Raw genomic sequence first — 26205 nt, 5'->3', positions numbered from 1 at the left:
TGCTGGGTGCTTCCTGCTGGGTGGTTCCTGCTGGGTGGGACCCGCTGGGCACCTGCTGGGCACCCGCTGGGTGGTTCCTGCTGGGTGGGACCCACTGGGCACCTGCTGGGCACCTGCTGGGCACCCGCTGGGTGGGACCCGCTGGGCACCTGCTGGGCACCTGCTGGGCACCCGATGGGTGGTTCCTGCTGGGTGGGACCCACTGGGCACCTGCTGGGTGGGACCCGCTGGGCACCTGCTGGGCAGCTGCTGGGTGGGACCCGCTGGGCACCTGCTGGGTGGGACCTGCTGCCCCCAGAGCTGGGCGTCCCCCAGGACGAGGGCAGGGCTGGTGCTCACACCGCTGCCCATGGCCCTCCTGCAATGGCTTCCAGCGCCTCCCCTGCAAACCTGGCATCCTGTGACCCAGGGACTCGGGAGAACACCCGCTCAGGGTGCCTGTCTCCTTCCCCACCCTGCTCTGTGGCCGGCAGGTTCTGGTGGCCGAGGCCCTGGGGGCTGGTGCAGCCTGATGCCTTGGCCACCATGACCAAGCCCTCCGGCCAGGAAAGCTGGAGTGGGCAGCCACGGACCTCACGCCTGACCTGGAGCTGGCAGGAACATCCCAGGAAGGGCCTGCAGGCTGCCCATCTAAGTCCCACCCCGGGAATCTAGGCGGAAGCAGGGTGGGCCGTGCTGGGGCCACTGCAGGCTTCGGTGGCCTTGTGGTGTGGCTCCGTTACTATGGCAACGAGGTTACTCTCCCTCCTTGTAGACTCACTGACTAACGGCCACGTGGCCCAGGTAACTGAACCCAGAGGCCACGTGGGGCTGGGCGGTGGTGAGAGCCTCGTCCCCCTTCCCTGGGCAAGCTGCAGGCGTGGGGGCCCCCACTCGCCCCTGGCAGCGGGAGTGGTCGAGGTGGGCACCACTAGCCATCCACGCAGCATTTCCCGTCTCAGAGGCAGCCCAGACTCACAACGTCCCACTAATAATAGTCCAAAGACCAAAGAGATGCTCATGGTCTGAGTGCATCAAATGCCGTCTCAAAAAAGATTTTATGAGATTAGTCACAGCCGAAAACAACCTTAATTTTAACTCACCAGGCAGAAATTTTAAAAAGAAAAACGACCGTAAACGCTGTTTGCCGAGTCATATGGATTCAATATCAGATCGACGTTCTGGCCTGAAAGCCTCACGCCAAATACTGCTGCACATGTGGGACCGGCCGGAGCAAATATGCATCACAAACGTTTGTTTGTTTTCTCTCTCTCTTTTAATCCTGCAAGACTTTTGTGTTTTTTTAAATATGGTACATGGAAAATGAGATCACTTCTCCAAGCGGAGAAAAGAATTTGGCCCCAAGCTGAAGCCTGCGCTTTTTTAAGAGCAGACACAACCGCGTCCACATTCAATGACAGCCAGTCACGGGAGCTGCACCTGCCACGGCAGGGCCGGCCATGTGCCCTGCCCCGGACGCCACCAGCGGCCCCGCGGCAGGGACCGGGGCAAACAGCGGAGCAAGCGGGACTTCCTCTGGACAGCCCTTGAACATCCTGATGTCTTCCAACGCAGGCAGAAAAAAACAGCCGGCGAGCACTTCAAAGACTGCTTGTCAAGGTCACAACAGAGGAAAAAGAAGAGGGAAAAGGAGCAGTTCCAGCAGCCCCTCTCCTCGCCCCTCCCTGGAATGAAGGGAAGTTGGGAGCTGGGCCCTCCCCTGAGAGCTGTCGCCATGGCAACGGAGCAACACCACAGGCCAGGCCGCCAGTCACGCGAGCGGGGCACCGGCCGCTGGGTCTGCTGGAGCCAGATCACTCACTGGGCCTCGCCGCGGGCCGTGTGCGTGCGAGGCGCTTCTGCTGGGGACGGCTCGCCCGCTGTTTATAGATCCCACAAACAGTAACCTTGGCCTTGGGCTCCAGCCTCAGAGAGCGAGGCGCTTGCAAACAGTTCTCGAAAGAGGCAGTGGGCTACCAGGGCAGAGCCACGAGGGTGGAGGCAGGCGCGGACCCCCGGGCCCTGGGAGCTGGCCCTGTGCTGGCCCGGCCCTGCTCCGCCAGCCACGGCGCCGGGGTCGCCCTCTCCAGATGAGCAGCAGGACAGTGCAGGTGTCTGGACGGTGAGGCTGGCCTCGGGCCCTCCTGCGGCCGGTGGGAGGGGAGCCCAGAACCGAACACAGAACGTGGCCACTGCAGACATCGCTCTTCCTTCCCTGGGCGGAGGTGACCATTTCAAAAACAACTCAGCCAAGGGCTGCTTTTTCAACAGCTGTGTGACCTTGGACAAACTACTTAACCTCTCTGGGCCTCAGGTTCCTCATCTGAAAAACGGATGAGAGCAGGGACTGTCTCTGAGCTCAAAGAAGCGCCCACTCAGAGTGAGGGCAGAATCAACACTGTCCTGTGAATTAGAACTCAGGGTTCTGTGCTGGAACGAGTGATTTACCAAAAGTGTGAGCAGTGTTTTCTAAAGAGAAAACAAAGCCTGTGTGAAGACTGGGACGACTCTCTGAATGTAAACTTAGTTTAGCTCCTGAGAAGCAGTTATGGGCAGTTGATAAACAGGTGCTCCCGATGACCCTGAAGGAGCAGCAGTGCTCAGTCTGAGAGGCAGGTCCATCCTGCCGGGGTCCTGGGGCGGGAGGGGTTGCCCTCACTCACCCCCCCAAATCTCCGACCAGGGGCCACCAGCCTCAGCCTCATAACCAAGGGTCACTCCAGACCTGTGGACAGGTTCTAGACTATTCCTCTGCCCCCGGGGAGCCCAAGGGGGCCTGCAGGAAGGAGGGGTGCCGTTGGGAGCGAAGAGAGCCCCTGTGGAAGAGTTGCCATGCAGGAAAGCCCAGCCATGCTGGCCCGACAGCAATGCAGGGTGCTGCCACCACAGCCCTCGGGAAGGAGCTGGTGTGAGCCCTCAGACTGCACGTGGAACAAACCAGGGGTGAACCGGGCTCCGTGGGGGGTGAACTGGGCTCCACGGGGGGAATCCCGGGCTCCACGGTGGGGAAACCCAGGCTCCACATGGAACAAACTGGGCTGCAGCCTTGGCTGTGGGACAGGCAGGTTCTCAGGCCCAACGACATTCAGCTGCTCCTCTGTGAACCCAGGGTGGCCCAGAGCGAGCCAGGAGCTCTTCCCTAGTGATTAAACCCTGCAGATGCTGCAGGCCCACAGTGTCTCAGTGCCCAGTGGTGAATAGCGAGGCTGACACTGAGGCCATGTAGTGGCCCGGCCTGGCCCGCAGGTCCTCCTCAAGGGGGCCAGCCTGCATCCTCACCCCGGCTCAAGTCCCCGTCGGGACCCTCCCTATGACCGTGGGCTCAGTGAGGGCAGAGCCTGGGGCACACACGTCCAAGCACGGGAGAGCCCAGGGCAGAGCAGGGCCTGAGTGGCCACAGGGATAAGCTGACCAGGAAGCCCTGCTCAGTGACCACGGATGATCAGGGGTTCAAGGTGGACAGCTGGAGTGATCATGGGCAGCCAGGAAGTACATAGCAGAAAGTTCTGGGTCTAAAAGCTACAGAGAGGCCCCACACAGCTGAACCATCTTCAGGGGTGGGGCCAGGAACTGTGGGCTTCTGACCGCAGGGAGACTGCTGGATGGACAGAAAGCACAACCTTGCGCCACGGTGGACACAGTCTAAGGCCAGTACCGCCCTGGACGCTCAGTGGATGTCAGACAGGTGGGGTGGGGCCCGGGGTCTGCTTGGCAGTGGGGGCAGCCTGCCCTTCGGGGCTGTGTTCACCCAAAGGCCAGCCCCTGGGGAATTTACACTTTTACTTACGTCTGTCAAGTCCCTGAAAGAAGAGTCACATCAAAGAAGTTTGGGAACCACAAGGTCATAGCAGAAGGTGAGAGTATTTCTCGGAGCAGAGAGACCAGAGTGGGAGATGGAGCAGCCCCCGCGGCAGCCCGCTCAGCGGATCCAGAATACGTAGACACGCAGACATCAAGGCGCTCTCCCCAGAGCTGAGGGGTGGGAGGGCCTGGGACGCTAACGCCGGTTCTCAGACGCACACCTGCGACCTTGCCAACACCACCCTCCAGCAGTCGGGACCCCTGGGTGTGACGCCCCCTCCTGCAGCCTGGCCCCCTTCCCCGACGGTGACCCTGAGACCCCTGCCCCCAGGCCGCCCCACCTCCCACCCCTGCCGGCTGACTCTGTGCCCCACCGTGCGGGCTCTGGGGTTTTGTGCCCCTGTTCCTAGAGGACCCATGGGCCAGCAGCAAGTGGAGGGAACTGTAGCAGGGAGCCCTCAGCCACAGCCCGCCAGAAGCGGGCACTCGTGGCCCCGGCTCACTCCTCCCAACCAGGGGAGGGGTTTCTAGGTCTTTCTCTAGGAGAGCAGCAGCCTGAAGGTGACAGAGTCTGCACTCCTGTTCCCAGCACGTCTCTTGTGGTTCCTGAGAACTTCCCGGGAATTGTGCTGGCTTTTCCAGAAACCGCGCCAGCTCGGTTGGCACGGGTCGACAGCCTGCTGAGTGAGCGTGGTCCTCGGGGCTCCCAGACATGCAAGGCCCTCTCATGGTGCTTCCTCGAGGCCCATGTGTGCCACGGGGCAGTGTGAGTCACCTGCCTGGGCCCAGGGCCAGCGGCAGGAACAGCAAAACCCCCTCACTAAGGAGTCAGCACGCCGGCCCATTTGCCACCCCTCCCCGGAGGATCTTGACCACTTTAACCCAAGGACACTGCTGTGGCCTCAAAGGCAGAGACGCAGCACAACCTAGCAACCCTGGGCATCCCTGCCCCACAGCAAGGTTCAGGCTTCTGTGTCTGCACAGGGCGAGCCAGCACAGGCTCCGTGCCCCCAATAAAGTCACCCCCCTTATCCTCGTCGGGGCCCAGTGCTGTCTGGGTCAGGATGAGGAGGGCTGTGGCCCAAGCCCAGGGCAGGCATTCAGGGGGAGCAGAGAACAGATGCAAGAGCCCTCTCCTCCTCTGCTGGGCCCCTCACGTTGCCTGGTGGGATAAGAGAAGCAGGGCTGCAGGGCACAGCTGAGCTGCACCCCCAGGCACTCACCCCTCCACCCCGTGCACACCCCAGGCCAGGGTTCCTCCCAGGGCAGCCCTTTCTAGAGGGGGCCCTCACTAAGGAGGCAAGTCCACCCGGCCCACCCACCCCGACCCTCCGGCCCCCAGCACACAGGCACCAGGACACAGTCCAGGGAATGCTGGCAGGTGGGGCAGCACAGAGCAGAGGATCAGACGAGCATGAGTTTAACATACAGATTTAAGGAGGTAAAAAAATAGCAAACTGAAATAATAAGAAGAAACAGTGCAAGCAAATCAAGGGGAACCAGTTATTAGGTAAGAAAATGTAGGGAGGAAGAGAAGACTGGCGGGCTGCAGTCCAGGGGCTGCAGAGAGCTGGACAGGACTGCGCAGAGCACAGACAGAGGAACACTGAGGTCCACATGATGGGTGCCGCCTGGAGGATGGGCCCTGGGGCAGCAGACAGCACGGGAGAAAGCGCTGCGGGTGGGAGGACTGCCCAGGGGCCCCGGGTGCGGGGCTCCAGAGGTGGAACCAGTAACCGGGGAAAAACATCCAAACTGAAGGAGAAAGACCTCAGATGGAAAGAACTCAGAGCACCAAGCAGGAAAAACAAGACGAAAGACACATCACAGTGAAATTCAGGAGCATCAGGGCCAAAGACAGGCTCACAAAAGCGCCTGACAGAGCCAGAGTGGACTGGCCACAGGGAACAGGGCTCAGAGCCCGTGGCGGACCAAGCTGCAAAGCATGGGCAGGACTGAGGAAGGGCGAGGGAAAAGCTTCAAACCTAAAAGTCTGCACTCGGCTGAGCTATGATCCACATGGGAAAGCACGGGTGCCACGCAGAAAGACTTCACAGGAGCCCCACGGGGAAGCACCTGGGGCCTGTGGAGAGGGGCCCGCGTGCGGAACCTCGGAGGGGCCTGGAGAGCTGAGGACCGCGGCAGGACCCGTCCAGGACCCAACTTCTAGACACTCACCGTGTCTGTGCAGGCCGCGGGCGGTCCCCGAAAGCAAAAGTGGGGCGTGCGACTCCTTAGCACAAGAAAGCGCGGCCTGATTGGGGAGCTAGAGAGGAGAACAAGAAACCCAGGAAGGTGCAGTCAACAGAAATTACAAAATACAAGGGCAGAAATTAGCCCTCAGCGAGAGTAATTACACGAAGAATAAAGAGGCTAGACTCCCAGCCAGGGCTCGTGGTACACGGGCAAGGCCAGTTAATGAGAGCGGGAGCCTGGCGGTGACAGCAAGGGGCCATCCCAGCTGTGGGATGCCAGAGAGCGGGACAACCTGAGCGTCCGACGGACACCCAGCGGGACGAGGGGCAGAGTAAAAGTGCAGGGTTTGAGGGCTTCCTGCTCCGGCAGCCACCTGGAGCCGGGGCAGCGGAGCGGCCTGCTCACAGGTCCCCGAGTGGCTGCCCCGGGCTTCCCAGGGTTTCAGGTGTCTGCATGTCCCCACTGCCACTGCAGCCCTCGCTTCTGCTTGATTGAGTGGCATCACGGCTCTGCTAGAACCTGCTCGGTTCTCCGTTTGTTTCTCAGCAGACGTAGGGGGGTGCACTGTCCTCAGTGACTGCTAGACAATGACTCACCCCCCTTCCCGCAGCAAGCGGTCCACCACCTTCTCCCCACCTCCTGGTGGGCCCCGGGCTCCAGGTCCCCACCTGCCACTTGGTCACGGCCTGTTCCACGTGGAGAAAGTGGAATAAAGTGGAGTGCCACCGCCCCTCCAAGGCAGGCAGGTGCCCCCTCCCCTCAGGCATCTCCCTGTGGTGCCTGAGGACCCAACTCTGCCTCCTCGTCTCAGAGCCGACCCTCCTGTCCTGGGTGTGGAGTTTCACAGAGGTGAACATTTGGTATTGGAGCTTCAGCTTTAGCATCAGTCCTTCCAATAAATATTCAGGACTGACTTCCTTTAGGATGGACTGGTTTGATCAATACCTGACTCCAATACTTTGGCCACCTGATGCAAAGAACTGCCTCATTTGAAAAGACTCCGATGCTGGGAAAGATTGAAGGCAGGAGGAGAAGGGGACGAGACTGAGCGACTGAACTGAACTGAACTGAAACACCTGGTCCTTCTCATCCTCTGTACTGGTCACCCACGGGGCCTTTGGGCCGGAAACTCAGTCCCAGGTTCTGGGAATCTTCTGGGTCGCTTCCTCGACCATTTCCTCCCTTCTGATCTTTCTGAAGCTCTGAGTACACAGGTCCTCGGGGCCTTGTAACTTCCCCAACTTTCCTGTTTTTCTCCTCCTGTTCCTCAGTTACACGCGGGAGGACTCAAACTCTGGACCCTTCCGTGGATTTCCAGGTTTTGCTCTCATGCCTTTAAGTTTTGAGCGCTCTTAAGATCTCCAGGTGGCCTCTCCCAGGTGCGTGTATCCCCTTGTCCCAGGAGCCCGAGGGCCGCGTGACCTGTCTGTGCACCCGCTCCTCTCTGCACGGCCGTCTCCGTGCAGCTGCTTTCTCGTGGCTCCTGGGTTTGGTTCCATCAGTCTCTTCCCAGAGACCCACGACCCCTGAGCGTGCCGGACTCAAGGAGCGGGCGCGGGCCCCTGAGCAGCCCTGGAGCTGCGTGCCCGGCCGGGAAGCCTGGATGTCCATGCCTTTAGTCCTGCCTTTAGTTTTGCGTAAAGTAAGAAGTTCACAGGCTCCAAGAACAGGCCAGGAATCTGCGCCTCACTAAGCAAGCCACACAGCCACAATTATTGCACATACAGAGACCCAGAATGTGCAGGTCACACTCAGGAGATGGGACGCAGAGGCCGATGGCTGGTGGTCAGGGAAGGGATGCAGAATGGCCAGCCTCCTCCAGGAGAGAAGGGGATGCACCAAGAAAGGAAAACAGCAAGAAAGATGCAACATCTCAGATGAGAAACAGACGCCATGAAAAAAAACAGAATTTCAGATGAGAAATAAAATACATGAAGTAAAAATTTCACTGGGTGGGCTGAAGAGCAGGATGGAGGTGACAGAGAAGAGCCAGTAAAGACACAATAGGAAGCAACCAGCCTGAGAGAGAAAACACAGGGAAACAGTGAGGGTGCCTCAGTCCCTGTGGACAGGATAAGGCCTAACAGCTGGGCACTGGGGCCTCTGAAGTGAAAGAGAGCGGGGCAATAGAAAATGTTTGAAGACTATGGCTGAAAACTTCCCAAATTTGGTGAAAGACATTCATTTATAGGCTCAGGTAGCTCGTGCATGCATGCTAAGTTGCTTCAGTCATGTCTGACTCTTCGCGACCCTATGGACTGTGCAGCCCACCAGGCTCTTCTGTCCATGGGATTCTCGAGACAAGAATACTGGAGTGGGTAGCCATGTCCCTTCTTCAGGGGATCTTCCAGACCCAGAGATCATATGTGAGTCTCTTTCGTCTGCTGCATTGGCAAGCAAGTTCTTTACCACTAGCTCCACCTGGGAAGCCCTCAGAAAGCTCAGCGAACCCTAAACAGGACAATCTAATAAACCCAGCATGTACCCAAACCCAGGCATATCAAAATTAAGCAGCAAAGGTCAGTAGAGATACTGAAATGGAATACTAATAAGTATTACTAAAATCAAAAGGAAGGTAGAAAAGAAACAAAATATAGAAAAATTATGAAATGGTAGACCGAAATCCAATAATATCAATGATTACTGCAATATAAATGCCCTAAATACACCAATTAAAAAAATGATACTACTGGACTGGACTCAAAAAAACAAAACCAAAAGAAGACCCCAAAATATACATCAATACATTAAATGTAATAATACAAACGGGTTAAGATGAAAAGATGAAGCCAGGTATGCCAAGGAAACACTAACTAGAAAAAAGGTGGCACGACTGTATTAGCATCAGACAAAGCAGACTTCAGGAAAACTACAATAAAGAAGCGTTTAATGATGCGAGGCGTATAATGATAATGACAGAAAGGTCAATTCAAGAAGAAAACATGATAACCCTAAGTAAGTCTGCAGCATACAAGAGAGCTCCAAAGAACACAGAGCAAAAACTGATAGAACTTAAAAGAGAAGTACAGAAATCCATAATTATACTAGAAAGTATCTTTCAGGTTAAGACCAGACAGAAAATCAGCAAGGACATAAAAGCCGTCAATGTCATCAGACAACTTGATGCGGCTAATGCTTCGCGGACACCTCACCCAGGGCCAGCCGTCGGGCTCACAGAGAGCCCTGTCCTTCGGGAGGGAGGGGTAGGGCCTCTCTGGGGCCTCTTACAAGAGCACCAGCCCCATTCATGACCACCTCACCTCCAAGCACCACCACACTGGAGGGAGGTCTCAAGTTCAATGTGAATCTGAATTATATTAATTTTGGTGGGGGTCAGGGGACAAAAGTATCCAGCCCACAGCAACAATCAGTGAAACTAATAGCTGTGTGCCTTTGAAAAAAATCAGTAAAGTGAATATACTTTTGGCCCAAGTGACTAAGAAAAAACAAGAGAAAACGCAAATTACCAGTTAAACGAAAAATGAGACAGCTACAGAACCCACAGACAACATGTGAAAACCATGGACAGCGTTGTACTCATAAAATCAATAATGTAGATGAAGTAGACCAACTCCTTGAAAGACGCAAACTACTCAAATTCACACTAGAATAGATAACGTAAATAGTCCTTTATTAACTAAGGAAAATGCACTCACAGTTTAATCTTCTATGATTTAAACTAAAGAAAATCCCCAGATCAGTTGCTTTCTCTGGTGAATTCTATAATCACTTGAGGAGAGATAACATTAATTCTACACAAGCTCTTTCAGGAAAAAGAAGAATAGGGAACACTCGCAACCAATGTTATGAAGCCCCCATCAGCATGCCACCACAGCCAGGCAAAGACATTACGAGAACACAGCAAAGTGGTTCTCATGAACATAAATGCAAAATCTCTAACATATTAGCAAAACTGAATCCAACGATATATAAATAAGATCTATCCTGGGCATGCAAGGTTGAGTAAGCATTTGAAAACCAATTAATGTAATTCACAATATTAAATATAAAAAGACTCAGGAAGAAAAACCACGATCATATCAACAGATGCAGAAAAAGCATCTAACAAAACTTAATATCCATTCATAATAAGAACTCTCAGAAATGAAGAAATAGCGGGAAACTTCTTAATCTAAGACATCTATAAAAAGCAAAATGAGCATAATAAAAAGCAGACACATCACCTTGCCAAGAAAGGTTCACCTAGTCTAAGCTGTGGTTTTTCCAGTGGTCATGTATGGATGTGAGAGTTGGATCATAAGAGCTGAGCACTGAAGAATTGATGCTTTTGAACTGTGGAGTTGGAGAAGACTCTTAAGAGTCCCTTGGACATCAAGGAGATCAAACCAGTAATTCTAAAGAAAATCAACCCTAAATATTCCTTGGAAGGACTGATGCTGAAGCTGAAACTCCAATACTTTGGCCACCTGATGTGAAGGGCTGAATCATTAGGAAAGACCCTGATGCTGGGAAAGATTGAAGGCAGGAGGAGAAGGGAACGACAGAGGATGAGATGGTTGGATGGCATCACCGACTCAATGGACATGAGTTTGAGCAAGCTCTGGGAGTTGGTGATGGACAGGGAAGTCTGGCGTGCTGCAGTCCATGGGGTCGCAAAGAGTCGGACACGACTCTTAACATAGTAATTAAGACTGCAAGGTGCTTATTTGTGAAAGGCTAGACATAATCAATGAACGAGGTGAGAGTCCAGAAACAGACTCAAAAATATGACCAACTGATTTTTTTATGAAGGTATAAAGGTAATTCAATGGACAAAGGATCAACTTTTGAATAACTGGTTCTGAAAAAACTAGAATTCATATGCAAGAATAAACAAATCTGGCCCTATGTCTCTACCTTCAGTCCAGTTCAGTCCAGTTCAGTCGCTCAGTCGTGACCGACTCCTTGCGAGCCCATGAATCACAGCACGCCAGGCCTCCCTGTCCATCACCAACTCCCGGAGTTCACTCAAACTCACGTCCATCGAGTCAGTGATGCCATCCAGCCATCTAATTCTCTGTCGTCCCCTTCTCCTCCCACCCCCTACCCTAAAGTTAACTAAAAATAGATCACAGACTTGAGTGTAAAACATAAAACTGAATGCAACAGTATGAAACACTGGACTCAAACATAAAAGAAAAATCTTTGTAACCTTGGAATAAGTAAAGAGTTCTTCTATCTGACACCAAAATCACGATCTATTATTAAAAAATTGATAGACTGAATTTTCTCAAAGTCAATACTTTCACTCTGCAAGACCCTGTCAAGAATGAAAAAACAACAACAAAAGAAAAAGAATGAAAAGACAAGTCAGGCTGGGAGCAAACACTACAGAACCTACACACAGGGAGACGTGTTGGGACATATACAAGCGCTCAGAACTCAACAGTTAAGAGAGCGAACAACCTGATCTCTGCTTAATGGACAAAGACTTGAGCAGACAGCTTACAAAAAGGATCTGTGGATGGCAGGGACACATGAAAAGATGCTCAATGTTATCGGTCATGAGGGAAACACAGCTCCTAAAACGGCTTGGTACACTGTGCAAATCAGGGGCTTGGAGCAGCTCAGAGCTCCGTCCCTGTGACGGGGATGCACCAGTACAGCCGCCCAGGCAGGCAGCGTGGCCATCTCTTGCAAAGTTAAGCACACACACGCCCATCATCCAAATCAAATGAAAGCCTGTGTGCAGAGAAACCTGTGTGTGAATGTTCATCACAGCTCTACTCACAGTCCGCACAGCCTGGAAACAATCCGGAGGCCTCAGCGGCTGGGAGGGCCGGTGCGATGAGACACCCACATCGCAAGTGCCGGCCGCTCGGACACTCAGGTGCGGGGTGCAGAGCCGGGGTGGGTGGGGGTCTGGCTGCAAACGGAGAGCAGGAGGGAAACCTGGGCCTGAGGACTTGCTCAGCGCTGCCGCCCTAACCGCCAGAAAGAACACAGTTCAGAAAAGTCCCGTGCAGCCCAGGACACCTCATCTCTTGCCAGGGTCAAGGGGTCAGGGTGTCTTCAGCCAGACAAGAGACACCACGCTTGGTGGCGGTGGCCCAAGGCCCACAACACGGCTGTGAGCACAAAGGCCCAGGCCTCTCTCCCCCATGGAGGCAGGACAGCCCGGAGACACCGGGAGTCTCCCGGGAGTGCGGCCCCAGGTGGTAGCCCCAGGTGCAGGACGGTGCCCGGCACTCTAACCAGGACAGTGGGCTGTGTGCGTTGGCTTCTGTGTTTATTGCGCAGAGCGAAAGTTTAAACACAATTTTATGGTTAAGATGTCATTTTAATCTTGAACATGAATAGGGAAAGAGCAATGCCAGCTATCATCTGGCGAGAATGAAATCCAGGCTGGCAGGACGTTCTCCACGTTCACTAGCACTAACAGAAAAAAGCAGCTTCAAAGGAAAAATAACAACATTTAAGATTTGCTTCCTACAAACCCGATGAGTAATGAGAACAGGAACGTTTCCTCTTCCAAAAGCACAACATTTCCAAAAGCACTCCACTCTTAGCCCTACTCTCTGCTCCACGGGGCCCCGGGGTGGGAGGGCCCAGCACCCTGCGAGCTCAAATGCAAACCCTGTTGCCTGCGAGAACACCGTCCACCCTCACATGTTTTCACCTCTTTAGGAAAGAGCTGGTCTGTAAGCTCCTAGGGCCTCCGAGCATCCACACCCCTCGGCAGGGCCGAGGCCCAGGGGCTGTGGGGCGGGGGTGGTGGGGGCCGCGTGGCCAGCAAGACAAGGTGCAGCGTGACGCGGGCTGTTGGGGGGCCTGATCGGGGGCAGGGGCAGAAATGGGCAGAGCAGGGCCTCGAGGCAGGCCCCGAGGAGCCAGTTGGCCGAGTCTGCCTGAGCCGTGCGCTCTTCCACCCTCTCTTCCTGGTCCACAGGGCTAACAAAGCGCTGAGGCAGGAGCCTGGCTGAGATGAAAAGGTGTCTCCTGGGCCCTACTTCCTCACGGAGGAGGCTGCAGGGGGAGGAGCTGTCGGGGCCACGGGGGAAGGAAGGCCCCGTGGCCACTGCCAAGGTCACTGCGTGTCCCCGTGTGACACTCAGACTCCGAGGGGGCGCTGGCCCGGCAGGCGGGGGACCCGAGCGGGCACGAGCCGGGGAGCTCTCTCATGCCCAGCGTGACCGGCGGGGATGGGGATGTGGGCCGTGGAACAGCCTGGGCTGCAGACCAGCCGCCTGCAGGGACCAAGCCACTCTCAGAGGCGGGCAGATGGGCGGCTGCCCGGTGGGGCTTCTCCCAGCTGAGCGGTACCTGCCTTCTGTCCCATCACCTAACAGACATGCCGAACTGGAGGGCCACGGAGGGCACGAGGCTGCAGCTAGCTTCATCTGGGGGCAGAACTGCCCGCCAAACAAGGTTGAGGGCCCAGAACCAGAGGCTCAGCTCTGGGCCCGCAGGCAGACACACAGGGGACATGGGGGCCCAGGAGGACGGCCAGGGCAGCCCGGCTGCAAGGCCACCACGGCTGCCGGTTATGGGGCAGCCCACTGTGGGCTGCTCCCCGCACCCCAATCCCCCGGAGAGGGATGGCCAGCACCCCCGCCCTCCTGGGAGGGCCTGCGTCTCTCCAGCGGACACGCGGTGTTCTCACCCTTTGAGCAGTGAGTGATCCCACCCGGAAGCCCCACCTCCCTTATTTTGTCAGGAAAAGCAATTCAGAACCACCGGGCAGGCCCAGCTTGGTGAGAAGGCCCACCCTGCCCGTGACGTCCGGTGTGTAGTGTCAACAATGGGGTCAACCCGGGACTCACAATGCATGATTTTCTGTCCTCAGTCTGAGGGGAAGAGCCCGTTCGGTATTTTATTAGGTTCTCGCATTGACAAGTAAAACCAGAAAATGCAGAAGGGAAAGTGAAGTTCCCATCTGAAGCCCACAGGCCTGGAGGTCACCCCTGTGTGCTGCCCGGGGGTCCTGGAGCCCACCTGCAACCAAGCCCTCCCAATACTGAACTGCTTGGTGTTTGTGAACGGCCACGACTGACGCCGTGCCACGGCCAGGAGACCTGGGGGTGTGGGGCGGGGGACTCACCTCCAGCAGCAGCCTTCCCTCCAGCACGGCCGAGCCTGTGGACCCTCCGCGTGGACCCCGGTCTCCCGGCGAGGGGGCAGAAGCCACCGGCTGCCTCGGGCGCCTCTCCTGCAGGGCTGAGGGGGGCACGGTCAGTCATGCTCTTCCTGGTCCCCGGCTCCCACCCTCCGCAGGCACGCCGGCCCAGATCTGCTCTCCTCCCAGGTACCCAGGGCAGGGCCGGGCAGCTGGTGGGGGACATTCAGGGACGGGGCTTCTCGGCTGGCCGCACCCCGAGGACCCCACCCCACCCTGCTCTCCACCTCCCCTGGCAAGCCTCTTAACCCCCTTCCCCACCTCAGGGGCCCTTCAGGGGTCGCAAAGCTCCTCTCTTAAGACCCAAGCCTGGGCAGGTCCCCAAACTGGACACCACTGTTCAAGGGAACCAGTTGCCAAGAGCCCTGCACACCCCCTCCCGTCCCTCCATCCTGGAGCCCCGGCCTGACCCAGACTGGAGCGGCCAGTGCCCCACAGACCCCCACCCCTGCCAGAGCCCCCTGCCGCTCCCACCCCAACTCTGGCCTCATCTGCACTTGACGTGACGTGCTCAGACAGACAGATGTCCACATCCCAGCCCTGAACTCCACGCTCTGTCATCCGCTCCTGGAATTATGAGGGTCCCGGTCAGGAGCTGGCCTGGCGCTGACGCCTCCACAGAGGCCTCCAGGGCTGCACTTCCACTTCCCCTGATTTGGGGGGCATCAGTGCCACCAAGGGCCCAGCAGGCCGTCACCACCTCATCCGGTGTTGGGGTAGAATACAAGCACAGTGCAGAGCTCCCCAACATTTCTTCCCAAACCAGAAGTTGTGCTGAGCACTCCCTCCAGGGGCCATGGGCTCCCGCAGGAGCTGGTCAGAAATGCAGAGTCCCAGGCCTCCAGTGTGCCCTCCAGGTTGGGTGGCAGACAGAGACCCCTCACACACACATTCACACAGAGACACATGCACACACATGCAGAGACACATACAGAAACAGACACACACAGAGACACACAGACACACACACAGACATACAAACAGACACATGCACATACACACAGAGACACATACAGAAACAGACACACAGTCACGCACACACACAGAGACACACAGACACATACAGAAACAGACACACACACATACAGACAGACACACACAGACACAGTGAGACAGACATATATACAGACACACAGAGACACACAGACACATACAGAAACAGACACACACACATACACACATACAGACAGACACACACAGACACAGTGAGACAGACATAGACACAGACACACACACAGAGACACACAGACACATACAGAAACAGACACACACAGAGACACACTCAGTCATGCACACACACAAGGAGACACACAGACGCACACACAGACACACACACATACACTCAGACACATACAGAAACAGACACACACATACACACATACATACAGACACACACAGGCACAGTGAGACATACACACAGATACACACACAGACACATACAGAAACAGACACACACAGACACACACAGTCATGCACACACACAAGGGGACACACAGATACACACACACAAGGACACACACAGAGACATACAGACACAAGGACACACACAGACACATACAAAGAGACACACACAGTCACACACACACAGACACACACACACACACAGACACACAGGGACACAGACAGATACACGCACACACACACACAGACACATGCAGACACACACAGAGACACCAACAGAAACAGACACACACACAGACACACACAGTGACACAGACACACTCACATATACAGACACACACAGACATGCACACACACACACACACACAAGGACACACATACAGTGACACACAGGCAGCAGCCAAGCTGACCCCTCCTCCACGCCCCTGGTCCAGACTGAGGGTGTCCACAGGGACAAAGGGCTCCTCTGGAGGTCCTCAGCCCCACCCCCACGGTACCCTCGGTGGCCCTGCGTGGCCTCTCCATCCCTCCTCCTCAGAGCTGTGCTCCATCCCCTCCCTCTCCTGCACTAAATGGAACGAGAGACAAACCCATTTCCTCAGCAGAAGGTGCTGAGTTCCAGGAAACAGGGCAGTCCACAGGGCCCCGTGCAGAGACACAGAGAGCCAGCCTCTCTGCCCCACGAAAGGGAAGGTTCTATCTCCCTCCAGCAGCTGAGACCCCGTTGCAGTTGCTGGTTTTCAAAGCACCAAAAAAGCTCTGAGCTCAGAAGGCAGAGGCGCTAACACTTAATCCCTTGTGTGTGCCTCTCTGCCCAGAAAGCTGAAAGATGAGTGCCCAAGACTCCTGGAGCCAGCCCTCCCTGAGCGGAGGCTCAGTGAGACCGGGAGCTGCGCTGGGGTCCATAGGAACCTCCTGGGGCCCAGGCGCCGCTTCTGACTGAGGACCACACAGCCCAGCTCCCGAGGCTGAGAAAGACCCAGGAGGGAGTGAGCTGGGGCCCAGGCCCACTCCCACCCCTCCAGCGGGCTTCCCAGAGGGCCCAGCCCAACCCCCACCCAGAGGCCACGTCTCCCAGGTGGTCTGAGGCCGGGAGCGGTGGACCAGGGCCGTCCTCTCCAGAACCCAGACCAGCAAGGCCTCCCAACCGACCAACCGCAAAGCCCACTGCGGGGGCGCCCCCCGCCCCTCCACAAGGGGAAGGGGAGGTTTGGGGACTGGCTTCCGGGCTCTCCTGCTTCCCAGCCCTGCAGCCCTGAGTAGGGGTGCTGCTGCCCGCAGCTGGAGGCTGGGGCATCCCCAGGCGGTGGCGTCACCACACGGGGGATTCGCTGACTCCTGCTGGGACCCTGCCCCCCAAGTCCAGAACACATGCTTGCAGGGGCCAGAGCCGACACAGGCGGCCACGGGGAGCGGAGGTCGCTTCCGGAGGCAGAAATGGGGGTCCCCTTCCAGCTTCCCCGCCCCCACGGCGCGGCAGCATCGCGTGCGCCCCCAGCGGGCACCCCCGCTTCCCGCCTCCGCAGCCACATTCCGCGGGGCACGCCCGGCAGGGCCTCCGCGGGCCGCTGTCACGCGATGGGGCGTCAGCGCCGCAGTGACAGCCGCCTGGCCCCCGGCCAGGGCCTCGCGTGCGAGCAGGGCCGCCGGCGCGCCCCACCCCCAGGCCTGCGGCGAGACTGGAAGAAGCCGAATGCGATTCCGAGGCTGTCCCGGAGGCCCCGCCGGGCGGGGGCGGGGGCGGGGCGCGGCCTTCCGAGGACCCCTCTGAGCCACAGCCCCCCAGGTCAGCGGGCCCGGAAGTTGCCAGGGCAGCGGACTCTGGTGTGGGTGGGGGTCAGAGCCAGGGCCGGGGGCTGGGGGTGCCAGTCCTCTTAATGGGGGGGGATGTCACAGCAGTGGGGGAGCGGAGACAGGGAGAGAGTGGGGAGCACCCCCGGGGTGGGGGTGGAGCAGCCCGCACTCCCCGTGGCCCTGCGGCCAGCATCTGGGTCTGCTCTTTCATCTCAGCATCTCTCCCCAGGGCCGGCCTCTCTCCCTCCCTGCCATGGCGGGAGGTGGGGGGGTCTCACGCACGATGACCTGGGACTGAGCCCAGCTCTGTCTGAGTGGGGCCCAGAGGGGAGGCCAAGGCCACAGGCAGGGTCTCTGCAGACAGCCCGCAGCCCCACTGCTGGCGCCCTCCCCTCCAGGCCTCCTCGTAGACAAAGGGCGAGCCCACCACCACACTCCCCAGCCATGTGCTCCTGGTTGCCCCTGGCGACATGCCAGGGAAAAGAGCAGAGAGCAGGTGTGTGTGTGGGGTCCATGGGGAAGTTTGTGGAAGCTGGAGAGGAGTTGCTGAGGCCTCTGGGCCCTGCGAGAAAGGACTTGGCACGGGTGCCCCACGGCCCAGGGCTCCAGGAAGCCCCTGGGGTCCAGCTAGGAACGGGAGCCACCATGACTAAGGGCCTTATGCCCCCGCTGAGCCACTGTCACCCCCAGCCAGCCCCGCGTTGTCCCCAAAGAGGGCCAAGCCATGTGACGCAGGTTCCGGCCAGCACCGACAACCCACCCGCCCCACCCCACAGGCAGGCGGCCTCCTCCCCGTAGCTTGGTCTCCGAGGGGTGGTGGGAGGGGCCGCCAAGACCCCCAGCCCCACAGAAGCCATCCTGGCCCAAGGCAGAGCCTGGGATCCACCTCTGCACTGTCTGCAGACAAAGCTGAGATCCTGCAGGCAAAAGAGGAGGATTGTCAGGGCTGCCCCGCCCAGAAATGCACGGACTCCCTGAGGCTGGCACAGCCCAGCCTGAGCCCTGAGACTGCCCGCACCTGGGGCTCAGCTGGAGCCCTGGGTTCCCTCCCCTCCGCAGGCCCCAGAGCTCCGGCCACAGCAGAGGTTCTCACTGCTCTGACCCGTCCACCAGTGGACCATAGAACCAACCAGAACCAGCTTCCCTCACTTCACTGACTCCCTGCATCCCTGATAGCTCAATGGTACACAATCTGCCTGCAATGCAGGAGACAGGAGACGCGGGTTTGATCCCTGGCTGGGGAAGATCTCCTGGAGGAAATGGCAACCCACTCCAGTATTCTTGCCGAAAAACCCCATGGAGCCTAGCAGCCTATGGCCAAAGGGTCGCAAAGAGCTGGACATGACTGAATGTCCAACCACATCCCTGGGTGCCTAGACTGGAGAAGAGAGGACGTGTGTGATAGTCGTGCAAACGGCGGCATCCCTGTGTGGGCTGGGCTGCATACCCAGCCTAGGGGGAGACTGGAGTGGCTGCTGCCCTTGGGGGCTCAGCCCCGCTCTACCTCACCTCCTTCCCTGTCCTTCACGCAGAGGAGACTCAGGGTAGCTGTCACCCTGGGCTGAGCCACGCGCCACAAGGACCCAGCCCCACCTGTCGCTGCTCAGGGTCCTGTGCTCAGGTCTGAACACTGAGAGGTGCCAAGTGTCCCTGGTGGAGGAGGAACCCAGAGATGACCCGTTTCTGCCTCTGGAAGTGCATGATGCCCAGAAGCCACCTTGCTCCTGGCCAGCTCCCCAGGGACAGGACAGGTAAGTCCAGATTATGGACACAGGGAATGTGGGGTGAGGGGGCTGTCTGGGCTCAGGGTGCAGGAGTTCCACCACCAGGGTGACGAGAGAGGAGCCAGGGTACCCCGGGAAGCTGGGCTGACCCTCAGTTCTGACGAGTGGCAGCTCCTGGAGTGGACAGGTCACCGCACACACAGCCCGGCTCCGACCCTCCAGCCCTGGTCCAGTAGCGCACCACCCCGGCCTGTGCGCCCAGGGCCACGTTCACCCTCGGCCGTGTGTCCCTCTGGAGGCAGCTGCTGTGACCACAGCGTGGCCCGGCTCCCTCCATGCTGCGGAGGAAGGTCAGCGTGGAGGGAGGCAGAGAGCTTGGAGCCCCCAGGACCCCAAGGAGCAGGCCTGCCCCCTGCTCCTGCACGCTTCCAGCCCAGACGCCCTTCAAGGCCTGCTTGGCAGAGGAGCACAGGCTCAGAGCAGCAGTCCAGGGGCCTTGGCGCCCCCTGAGATGGGGGTGTGCTGCTGGGGGTCCAGCACACCACTCACGTGAGGTGCTTCGAGAGGGGCCTGGGCAGCGGCACACTAATGTTCCATGTCTTGCTGCCACCAACTCGGCACAGGCCTCCATGATGCCCATGTGCCCACATTCCTGTCCCCTGAGGTCACAGTGTCGGGAGGGGCTCTGGGCCACGAGGGGAGCCCCACAAGTGGGATGGATGTCCTTATAACAGACCCCAGAGGGCACCCTCACCCCTTCATGGGTGAGGACAATTCAGAATTCAGTCCTCACCAGAGCCCAGCCATGAGGCACCCTGACCTCGGAACTCCGGCCTCCAGGACTGAGAGGTGACATCTGTGTGTCTGTCACAGCAGCAGAGCTGAGACAGGAGTGACCGCAGCCACGTCCGTGGTGGCCGCTCTTGGCTGTCCCCTGTCGGCAGCTGAGACCAGGCCCAGGGAGCAGGTGAACTCGACCCTCCGACGGGCACCCTGTCACTTCCTGCAGGGACCGCGTGCCCTCCTTGAGATGGGGGCCCAGGACGTGGAGAACCAGCCTACCTGAGAGACTGGGGGGTTAACTGGCTTCGCTCACCCCTGCCCCCACCACCAGCCCCTCTGGGTGACCCTGGGGACACCGCTCAGGGGCCCAGAGGCCCCACGAGTCCAGGAGCACATGTGGGTCCCATGCAGTGTGGCGCACCTGCCGGGGGAACCAGTGGCCAGGCCTGGGGGGCAGATGGAGAATGTGGGGTCCCACTCTGACCCAAGCTCCCACCCCAGCGTGCCTGCAGACCCCGCCACAACTCTGGTATCAAATTCATGGAGCACCTCAGTTTTCAGACATTCAAACTTGCCCACGCCTCACTTTTTAAGAACTAAGAGATAAACTCCTTGTCTTGCTGTTGGAGGATGACCGTGAATCACACAGGCTGGCAGAAAGTGCTGTCCTGTGACTCGAGAGCAAAGGGGTCCACGGAGGGGCCGGCCGGCTCTATCTCCTTCTGGACAGTGGTTTTCTGCACCTGCGCTGCCAAGAACAGGCGTGCTTGCAGGGTTATGTGCTGTCGTGCCAGAGTCTGCCTGCCCAGCCCGGGAAAGGTGACCAGGAGCACGTGGGCATAAGTGGCCAGGGCTGGACCAGCTCTCATCTCAGTCCCGAGGGAGGGGGTGGGGGCGTGGGTGTGTGTCCTGCCGAGCCCCACAGTTAGGCAGGTGCAGAGGAGGGACTCAAACTGCATTCAGAGCCCCGAGCTCAGTTAGGTGAGAAGAAACATCATGCGTGTGAATAAACGTGCCTCTGTTTAGAAAACAAGAGTCCACCCCAGGACGCAGACCGCATCAGCGTGTGGGTTTTCTACAGAAAGAATTTCCCTGTTTTCCACAATGACCAGGGAAGTTCCAGAGGTTTCACAGCTCAATCTGGCTCCGATGGCACCAGGAAAGTGGAGCCCCCACTCCACAGCTGCCCGGCCCACCCCTCTTCACTGGCTTTCTGGGGTCCGGCGGGCAGGAGCCCACGGCCGCAAGTCCCGCAGAGGAACTGTGCTCCCTCCTTAATCCCCATGCTGCAGTGCAAGATGCAACAATTTTAGGGAAGTTTTCAACTGTTATCTCCGCATATATAGCTTTTGCACACCAAAGGAAACTAAAAGCAAGGTGAAAAGACAACCCTCAGCATGGGAGAGAATAACAGCAAATGAAGCAGCTGACAAAGGGTTAATCTCCAAAATGTACAAGCAGCTCATGCAGCTCAATACCAGAAAAATGAACAACCCAGTCAAAAAGTGGGCAGAAGCCATAAACAGACACTTCTCCAAAGAAGACATACAGATGGCTAATAAACATGAGAAGATGCTTAGTATTGCTCATTATTAGAGACATGCAAATCAAAATTGCAATGAGATTTCATTTCACACCGGTCAGAATGGCCATCATCAAAAAGTTTACAAATAATAAATGCTGGAGAGGGTGTGGAGAAAAGGGAACCGTCCTATGCTGTTGGTGGGAACTGATGCAATCACTATAGGGAACAGTATGAAGAATCCTTAAAAAAGTAGGGATAAAAGTACCACACGATTCAGCAATCCCACTGCTGGGCATACACCCCGAGGAAACCAGAACTGGAAAAGACACCCGTACCCCAATGTTCACTGCAGCACTATTTACAATAGCTAGGTCATGGAAACAACCTAGATGTCCATCAGCAGGTGAATGACTAAGGAAGTTGTCATATATACGCTCCAGTGTTCTCGCCTGGAGAATCCCAGGGACGGGGGAGCCTGGTGGGCTTCTGTCTATGGGGTCACACAGAGTCGGACACGACTGAAGTGACTTAGCAGCAGCAGCATATATACGCACAATGGAGTACTACTCAGCTAGGAGAAGGAACGCATTTGAGACCGTTCTAATGAGGTGGATGAGTCTAGAGCCTGTTAAACAGAGTGAAGTAAGTCAGAAAGGGCAAGACAAATGCCATATGTTAATGCACGTACGTGGGATCCAGAAAGATGGCGCCAGTGATTCTACGTGCAGGGCAGCAAAGGAGACACAGACATGAAGAGCAGAGTTCTGGGCTCGGCAGAAGAAGGAGAGGGTGGGATGATTCGAGAGAATAGCACTGAAACATGTATATTCCGTTCCGTTCCGTTCTGTTGCTCAGTCCTGTCCGACTCTTTGCAACCCCGTGGATGGTAGCCTACCAGGCTTCTCCGTCCATGGGATTCTCCAGGCAAGAATACTGGAGTGGGTTACCGTAGATGACCCGTTTGAGTTTGATGCTTGAAGCAGGGCACCCAAAGCCAGTGCTCTGGGACAACTTGGAGGGGTGGGGGGTGGTTCAGGATGGCGGGGACACGTGTATGCTTATGATTGATTCATATTGATGTATGGCTTCCCAGGTGGCCCAGTCGGTAAAGAACCTGCCTGCAATGCAGGAGATGCCAGAGATACGGGCTTGATCCCTGGTTTGGGAAGATCCTGTGGATGAGGACCACTCCAGTATTCTTGCCTGGGAAATCCCGTGGACACAGGAGCCTGGCAGGCTACAGTCCATAGGTCGCAAAGAGTCAGACACGACTGAGCAACTTAGCACATGGCAAAAACATCACAATATTGTAAAGTAATTATCCTCCAATTAAACTGAATCTATAAATTTAAAGAGAAAAAGGAAAAAAAGACAACTAAAAGTAGCTCTTTGGGAAGAAAAAGAAAAGGGGATTTTATTTACACGCGCTTTGGCTCCACGCGCTCTCTGTGTAGAAGAGGCCGACTATTCGAGTTTCTCACTGAGTTTCAAGAATCTGAGGTGGAGTACAGTGGCGGGCCCAGGGCTCAAGGAACATTGTGGAAAAGCAGGCAAAACCAAAAAGAAAAAGCACAGTGCTATAAAATCAAGTAGTTCTTCCATGAGTAACTGCATGCGATCAAGATAAGCAGGACACAGGGACTTGCCTCATGGTCCAAGGGTTAAGAGTCCGCCTTTCAATGTGGGGGACGAGGGTCCCACCCCTAGTGGGGGAACCAAGACCCTACAAGCTGTGAGGCAAATAAACCCGTGCACCACTGAGGCAGGAGGATATGCCACCCCGCAGAGTAAAGCAATTGGAGAGTCATTCCCTGTGGACTGAAACTCCAAAATGAGGACAGCCGAACAATTAAGACAGGAGGCTGGGCCCTGCCCAGACCACATACATCTCATTCTGGAAGTCGGGAGACCTCCCCGACCACATATGCACATGAAGGCTCCTTGGGGGTCATGGGGGAGTTATGTCAAGGGATGTTCTCTACCCGTGCTGCTGCTGCTGCTAAGTCGCCTCAGTCGTGTCCGACTCTGTGCGACCCCATAGATGGAAGCCCACCAGGCTCCCCCGTCCCTTGGATTCTCCCATATGCCTTGTAAAATCCATCTTGGCTAAGGGATGCATGAAAACGCATGGGAGGATCTTGAGATACATCAAATGTGGACTGTGAGCCAGGGAAATAGAAACGATTGGCTAAAGGAAAGCCAGAAGGAATGTCCCACAAAAGCAGCTCAAAGTGCCACAAGGGCACAACTCTAGAGACTCTCCCTGCACCTGCCCCTGTGTCTGTCCACAGGCACTGTACTCCATTCCTCCTAATAAACACTCACTTCACTACTTTCCATCTTTGTGGGAACTCTTCTGCAAAGTTCAAGGGCCAGAGGCCTGGTCACTGACCACTGGTCTGGCGGCCAGGATCTGGGGCTCTCACCGACACGACCTGGCCTCTCTCTGGCTGGGGACCCAAGGCCCACCGCAAGCCGTCGCAGGCCGAGGCCAATGACCACCATTAGAGAGCCCTTCACCCCAGTGAGAGAGCCCACACAACTCCACGACCCTCATCCCCACGTTGAAAGGCGGACCCACATGCTGCAATTCACAGACAGATAGATGAGAGGATGCTCAGAGCACACGCTTCCCTTGCAAAAGGACTGGGTCCTTCCCCTAAAAATTCGAGGCGAGCGCTAGGAACATCAGCTCCTGCCAGCCACCCACCCCACCCTCTCCACTGCTCCTCCTCCAGCTCCTCCCCTTGACTCACACCCTCAGCAATTTCCCAGGTCCACAGTTTTCGCTATTCCTTCTTCTTTTCGTTTGTGTTTTACTTTGAGACAACATCAAGCTTGCAGAAATGTTGTAAGAACGACATCCAATGTCCTCTGCCCAGAGACCCCCTCCACCCCGGGACTTCACCCACTGCCTAGAGCATCCGCTCAGCCAGGCACGGGCCTCTCTCCATTCCGATGCCCCACTCCTTCTTGACTCAAGATGGGACAAGCCGCTCTGCAGGCTGCCCTGAGTTCAGTTTGCTGACGCATCCCCCGCATGTCCAGTGCGAACATCACAAAACTAAGGTGTCCTCACACATCCTGCGGCCTGGCACACGGGGTCAGTTTCTTCCGGGACTGGTGAGGCCACGTCTGGTCTTTCCCACTGGAGGGCTTCCCTCTTTGCAGCTAATTAATATTTCGTTTTTCAAGACTCACCCATTTCTCACGTTCACCAATTTTAGCGCCCACTGACATCTCCAGCCTGAATTATTCCTACGGTGGTTACCAGCCGGGCATTTTATATCCACCTCCACTCAAAAGTCACCGCCTTCCTGGCCGTTTGGTCAGGCATTGTGGTGTCTGTTTAGTTGTTCATTTATTTATATCCATGCAGATTTAGGGAATCCCATTACATTTGCTAGATTATCATCTGTCACCACTCTCGTTCATCTTAATGCTGAGACTGTCCCGAATGGCCAGGGGAGCCCCTCAGGAGGCCTGGTCCCGGGGGAGCCCCCTCATGAGGCCCAGGTCAAGGGGGAGTCCCCTCAGGAGGCCTGGGTCCCGGGGATATGTCCCCTCAGGAGGCCTGGGTCCAGGGAGAGCCCCTCAGGAGGCCTGGGTCCTGGGGAGCCCCTCAGGAAGCCTGGGTCTGGAGGTATGTCCCCTCAGGAGGCCTGGGTCCCAGGGGTATGTCCCCTCAGGAGGCCTGGGTCCTGGGGGAGCCCTCTCAGGAGGCCTGAGTCTGGGGAGAGCCCCTCAGGAGCCCTGGGTCGGAGGGGAGCCCCCTCAGGAGGCCTGGGTTCGGGGGTATGTCCCCTCAGGAGCCCTGGGTTCCGGGGTATGTCCCCTCAGGAGCCCTGGGTCCAGGGGTATGTCCCCTCGTGCTCTGAACACAGCCTGCTGTCCAGCATGGACGGTCTAGACTCATCTTGTCCTTTCTCTGCTCCTGCTCTGGGCAGAGGCCAGAAGGCATGAGTCCCTTTCGATGGTGAACTGTGGTCTGGAAACCGAAGTCTGAAGGCCAGCTGTGTCCCCTGGACTGGAGTGGCCCCTTCAGCAGACAGAGCTGGAACACACATACACGTGCACACACGTGCAGGCACACGTGTGTGTGTGTGTGTGTCTGTATGTGTGTGTCTCTGTGTGTGTGTCTCTGTGTGTGTGTGTGCGTGTGTGTGTGTCTCTGTATGTGTGTGTCTCTGTGTGTGTGTGTGCGTGTGTGTGTGTCTCTGTGTGTGTGTGTGCGTGCATGTGTGTGTGTCTCTGTGTGTGTGTGTGCGTGCGTGTGTGTCTCTGTGTGTGTGTGCGTGCGTGTGTGTGTGCGTGTGTGTGTGTCTCTGTGTGTGTGTGTGCGTGTGTGTGTGTCTCTGTGTGTGTGTGTGCGTGCGTGTGTGTCTCTGTGTGTGTGTGTGCGTGCGTGTGTGTGTGCGTGTGTGTGTGTCTCTGTGTGTGTGTCTCTGTGTGTGTGTGTGCGTGCGTGTGTGTCTCTGTGTGTGTGTCTGCGTGCGTGTGTGTGTGCGTGTGTGTGTGTCTCTGTGTGTGTGTGTGTGTGCGTGTGTGTGTGTCTCTGTATGTGTGTGCGTGTGTGTGTGTCTCTGTGTGTGTGCGTGCGTGCGTGTGTGTCTCTGTGTGTCTGTATGTGTGTGTCTCTGTGTGTGTGTGTGCGTGTGTGTGTGTCTCTGTGTGTGTGTGTGTGTGTGTGTGTGTGTCTGTGTGTCTCTCTGTATGTGTGTGTCTCTGTGTGTCTGTATGTGTGTGTCTCTGTGTGTGTGTGTGCGTGTGTGTGTGTCTCTGTGTGTGTGTGTGTGTGCGTGTGTGTGTGTCTCTGTGTGTGTGTGTGCGTGCGTGTGTGTCTCTGTGTGTGTGTGCGTGCGTGTGTGTGTGTGCGTGTGTGTGTC

General features: G+C 56.8%; 1 protein-coding gene and 1 long non-coding RNA gene across 3 annotated transcripts in view; one reads left to right on the top strand and one right to left on the bottom strand.

Annotated features, from left to right (window-relative positions):
* Nucleotides 1-26205, bottom strand: part of AHRR (aryl hydrocarbon receptor repressor) — an 89285-nt gene that overhangs the window by 33349 nt on the left and 29731 nt on the right. For both annotated transcript variants that reach the window (XM_055422333.2, XM_055422334.2), the window contains exon 4: nt 14018-14133. In XM_055422333.2, the coding sequence (XP_055278308.1) occupies nt 14018-14133 (116 nt within the window). The remainder of the gene's footprint in view (nt 1-14017; nt 14134-26205) is intronic.
* Nucleotides 17169-22521, top strand: LOC129553414 (uncharacterized). Its single transcript, XR_008685452.1, has 3 exons — nt 17169-17279; nt 18820-19038; nt 22413-22521. It is a non-coding gene; the product is annotated as an uncharacterized LOC129553414 (long non-coding RNA).

This window comes from Moschus berezovskii, chromosome 18 (genome assembly GCF_049115385.1).
Source record: "Moschus berezovskii isolate FMDL1 chromosome 18, NW_MosBer_1.0, whole genome shotgun sequence".
Classification (NCBI taxonomy): Eukaryota; Metazoa; Chordata; class Mammalia; order Artiodactyla; family Moschidae; genus Moschus; species Moschus berezovskii.
This window is presented reverse-complemented; position numbering and strand designations above follow the sequence as displayed.